Source organism: Grammomys surdaster, unplaced genomic scaffold, assembly GCF_004785775.1.
Source record: "Grammomys surdaster isolate TR1022 unplaced genomic scaffold, NIH_TR_1.0 259, whole genome shotgun sequence".
Lineage (NCBI taxonomy): Eukaryota > Metazoa > Chordata > Mammalia > Rodentia > Muridae > Grammomys > Grammomys surdaster.
Window position 1 is genome coordinate 1,143,577 of NW_021604700.1, and position 5,185 is coordinate 1,148,761.

Below are 5,185 nucleotides of genomic sequence, written 5' to 3' on the forward strand. Positions count from 1 at the left end.
ACACCCATTTCATAACATGTAGAAGTATACATACACACCCATTTCATAACATGTAGAAGAATACATACACCCCCATTTCATAACATGTAGAAGTATACATACACCCCCATTTCATAACATGTAGAAGTATACATTCATGCCCATTTCTGTCATTTCACTTTCTCAAGCACGTCCAACCTTTTGATGCTGCAACAAGATTACTCCTCTACAAAGCTCATGATCAAAGCTTTGCAACCAAGCGACCTGGGTACTGGTGCTAAAAAGTAACAACTGAGGGAAGTTATGTACACATTGTGGGGACTGCTGAGAGAAATCAAAGAGGAATGAGCCATGTTTGTAGTCCACTACTACTGCACCAGAGAAGAGCAGAGCTTAACTCAAATGAAAAGTAAAATGTAGTTAACATTCTACCTGGCTAAAAAGATATCATCTATCTATCTATCTATCTATCTATCTATCTATCTATCTATCTATCTACCTATAAATCTACACAATTGAGTTACCAAAAACAAAATATCAACAAAAAAACCCAAAAAAACAAAACACATCCAAACTCTGCAGAATATGGAATTGACTGTGGCAGTGGTTTTGAAGATGGAGAAGGAAATTCGTGGACTAGACACTTCAAGCAAGTGCACATCACGGGGCACCGCCTGGATCGAGATGTGGGACTGTCTTTAGACAATGGAGAGCACTTCAGAAACCATATACTATATGATGGTTTCCACGAATAAGGAATAATAGTATTGCAACTATTGCTCCACAGTGTCTGAAAGCCACCTTTACCCAGGGGGACTAGATGTTCTCATTTTTCCTGGAAAAATTTCATTGCAAGACCGACCCCTTTCTCATAGGAGTCTTGGTTTGGGTGATAAACTTTATGGCCACTTTACTAAGTCCTAAGTGACTGTTAAGGCTTATCCATGTGAATTCTTTTGTTTTCCCATTTTCTCCATGTTTTAGCTCTGCTTGATACATGCAAGTTGAGCCTTCCCAACTGATAACATCAATATATTCAATAAAGAGAATAAAATGCTTAAAAGAAAGCTGCCTTGAAAATCTAGAAATTTATGCTTAGTTTAAGCTGGAATGTACTTTACATCAGTAATTTTGAATTTTGAAAATTCATCAATAAACACAGTATTTAAAAATGGACTTTATTACCTAAAGAAAAATCATTCAGGTGGATAACATTTAATCCTCTCCAAGAATATGGGCTAGAACCTTGCCTGGTTGCTTAGGTTGCCTGAAGAGTTGTCTTGGTAAACAAAATGCAACTGAACAAGTTTTATAATGGCTTACCTACAACAAAAACAAAGAATGTAGCACATACAAAAAACCCAACTCTAGCATGTTGGGTCTGGGCCTTCATATTCCTAACTTGAATGGCTTTAAGGCGCCTATCTTTATCATTTTAAAATGAGTAAGACGACAGTACAGATCTTTGGAGTTTTCCTTAATAATATTACCTTTGGAAATTGAAGCGTGGATTTTAAAACCTAGTGTCTCCTCTAGTTGGTTGTAGTCAGACTCCACGGAAGACGCATGAAGAGTCTCTACTAAGTAAGGCATTTTCCCCCAGGCCTGATCATAGGAAATGGTGTGGTTCCACGTATAGGGGACACTGATGCCATCGATGGTGAAGAGTCGGGTTGAGTAGGCATAGAGCTGCCCGGGTCCTGTTTGAATGTAGTCCTCGGTGTAATCCTAAAGTAAAGGATTTGGGGGTCAACATTGCACCTGGTGTTTTGCATAGTGTACAGCATATGAGGTATGCTGGGGCGGGGGAAGCCTTAGAGATTAACAATGGAGCTCTGAATAAGACTGTAAGTACACCATAGTGTTCTGGACACATCTCTTAGGTTGATCCTTGTCATTAGAATCAGGTTTGTAATTTACTGTCACAATTTGTGATTTAATGAGATACTAAAGTTGCAGGCCATGAATAAAGCAAGCCGTAGGAGGGCTATTTTCATCCCTCTAACCTCTCAAAGTATTGCTTTCATTTCATAAAAGTTAAAAAAAAGTTTTTTGAAGTAAAAATATAATTACATCATCCCCCTTCCATTTTTTTCTCCCCCTTCTTAATGGATGCTACACAAGAACTTATTGTAGGAATCACTATTCTGTTTTTTAAAGGAAAATTTAGCAAGTGGCTTAAATCAGCACAGCAGCAGTTCTGGCTCTAATATACCAGGTAATAAAACTACTCGGAGAGCTTTCAAAGCCGAGCCCTGGAGAGTTTTAAGTAAAGACCAGATGGTTATTTATGACCTTGTGGGAGTAGTAATTTATCTCCGGGAGCAAACAGTAAGAACCTAAGAACTCTGTGCTCTGTCTACAGGGATTCCATTTGTCCTCCTCACTGTCACATGACTAACCATGATGCTCTTGTAGCATGTTACCTTCACACTGACTTCAGCAGGTGAGTGGAGCTGCAGGACATGGCCACTCACGATGACATCAAGCAGCAAGGCGCCATCGGAATCTAAGCCCCGGGCCACATGTGTCATCCGCAAGACCTCTCCTGGGGATGACACAACATTCATTTCCTCAGCAACAATAATAACAGTTATTACTACTATTATACATATGGTCTGTGGAAGCATAGAGAAGATTGATCTAATATCATACTGTTATTTCAAATGTGAATAAATACATCAGAGAACTAAGCACAAAGATTTTCAGTTAAGAAAAGGCAGGCTTACTGAGTTGTCTTCCAAAAGTCTTTCTATGTGGCCAAACCATAGCATTTGATTATGCAGAAGACTTGATATTTTAGACTCACAAGGAATAATTAAGCATTTCTACAAAATTACTGCTTGTGAGATGAGGCAGGTAACTTCACCAGGTTCCAGCAATGCCCACAGACTTAGATACAGGATTGTTTCTGCCAGAGCATCAGCAATATTGAAAAGTCATCTTCATAAGTGGATAGATAGCAAGGGGTCCACTTGCTTTCTGTGCTGATTAAACACTGGTTAAGGAGACACCTCTCCCCACCACACATCATTCTTCGCCAAAGGTCAATCCCACCAAGGCTAGTTCATTCCCAGGAGGCTGAAATGGAGCTTTGTAAGAACTTTTGTGGACACTGGAAGGGCCCCAAAGAGCTAATGTCCCGTGATTAAGACAGAAGCAGAGTGGAAAGCGGTAATGTACTCAGCTTCGCTTCCATCTGTTAGATAGAGAATCACCATAAGGCACACGAGCTGATTCACGGTTAAAGACGAAGCTTGAGTTAAGAATAACAATTATACCTTCCTTCCTTATTCATGCTTTAAATCCCCTCTAAGGTTTAAAGAAAAAAAGGCACAGAAAAGAAGAGAAAGGAGTCTTTGGGGCATAAAAATTACTATCCTGCCTGAGGACACATGGTTTCTTACAGACCTTGTCCTAGCATTCACTGACAGGAAACTAAAAAAAAAAAAAAAAAACCCTGCTTTTTCATTATGTGTGTTACAGTGCGCACACACAAAAAAAACCTCGTAATAACTTTCTGTGAGAGCATGCACCATATTTTTCTTTTCTTTTTTCTTTTTCTTTTTTTTTTCTTTTCAGAGCTGAGGACAGAACCCAGGGCCTTGCACTTGCTAGGCAAGCTCTACCACTGAGCTAAATCCCCAATCCCACACCATATTTTTCTTAGTCACCGAGCTTTATAGCAATCTTTCTATATATATGTCTGTCTTCTGTCTTTCTGTCTGTCTGACTTCTCTGCCTACATGTAACTATCTAGTAGAATATTACGTTCACCTGACACTAACCAGTTGCAAATTCCACTTGCGTCTCTCTTTTGAAGACTGCGTTAGTGAGGGTAAAGCCATTGACTGCTTCCCCTATTTCCTTTGCTGTGGTCCAGTAAATGGGATTTAGGATAGAAATGATCTTTCTCATTGCTGGACCTAGGGAAGAAAGAGAAACAGGGTGACAGAGCAAAATATTTACAGTTATTGTCACAGTGTATTATTCATTAGGGTGAGCACTAATTGACTAATTACAAAGGCAGTAACTCTCTGTGTATCTTTTTTACTAGCATATATTAGCTATACAGAATACTGGGTTTCACTATAACATTGTCATACAAGCACTGATGTACTTTGATGCTCTCTCCATCAGTTTCTCTTTGGGATAAGGATGTACAATGTATTGTATCATATGCATTACATCATATTAGCAATGGCTTAAGGTTTCATCTTTTAGAATTGTTAGGTGAAACTCCGAAGATAAAGAATAAAGTATGTCTTTAAAAAGGCATTTATGAAGGCTGGCAAATTGGCTCAGTGGATTGAGGTGCTTGCTTCCAAGTTGATGACCCAAGTTAAATTTCTGGGACCCACACTGTGGGAGAAAAGAACTGATTCCCATAAGGTGTCCTCTGACCTCCATGTACATGCCATGGTAAACACACAGATGCACACACATAAATAACAACTCATTAATTGAACGTAATAACTAAGTTTATTAAAATTTTCATAAGCACAGTGACTCACCAAGACTGCGAGGCACATTGGTAATCTTGGCCTGTATTACTCTTGTATCAGAGTTAGGGCTATCTGTTATTGTGGCATTAAGGAAAGCGATTCCAAACTCAATATCATTAATATTCCCAATAACACTTCCTCTGGCTCGCTGGGGTCCACCTATTGGGGGAATAAGAAAAATCCTGGATGAGGGAGCAATTCCATCAACATTACATGAGGGAAAGGAAAGCCAATATGCAGAGATGCTACAAATCTTTTCACAGACATCAAAAGAGTCCCATGGCATCCAAGTTTGAAAGTGAAATTAATAGGCTTTTAAAACATTCCACTTTTATATAACACCCATCATCCCCATAAATCTAGCACCCTTCCAATCTGTACACATCTTAGTGCTATTTCATAAGCCAAAGAAAACAGTATGTCCAAATAAAGCATGCGTTTGTTGATGGTAGTGACCATGATCATGGCAAGTTTACAGACAAAGTTGTGTGTGGAAGTAAACACTTCATATGCATTCACTCTTTTGATCCTACCAACAGTACTAGGCAGTAGCTTCCAATATATGAAGTTTTGAGACTGGGCAAAGTTAAGAGAAATAATGTATCTACCATCATCACCAGTTGAGAGAGAGAGAGAAAGAGAGAGAGAGGGGGGGAGAGAGAGAGAGAGAGAGAGAGAGAGAGAGAGAGAGAGAGAGAGAG

General features: G+C 39.2%; 1 protein-coding gene across 1 annotated transcript in view; it reads right to left on the bottom strand.

The window, feature by feature from the left end:
- Positions 1-5,185, bottom strand: part of Hmcn1 (hemicentin 1) — a 402,633-nt gene that overhangs the window by 28,175 nt on the left and 369,273 nt on the right. Inside the window, exons 94-97 of the mRNA XM_028775780.1 lie at positions 4,494-4,643; positions 3,768-3,905; positions 2,406-2,527; positions 1,470-1,707 (exon numbers count right to left, since the gene is read on the bottom strand). Coding sequence (XP_028631613.1) covers positions 1,470-1,707; positions 2,406-2,527; positions 3,768-3,905; positions 4,494-4,643 — 648 coding nt within the window. The remainder of the gene's footprint in view (positions 1-1,469; positions 1,708-2,405; positions 2,528-3,767; positions 3,906-4,493; positions 4,644-5,185) is intronic.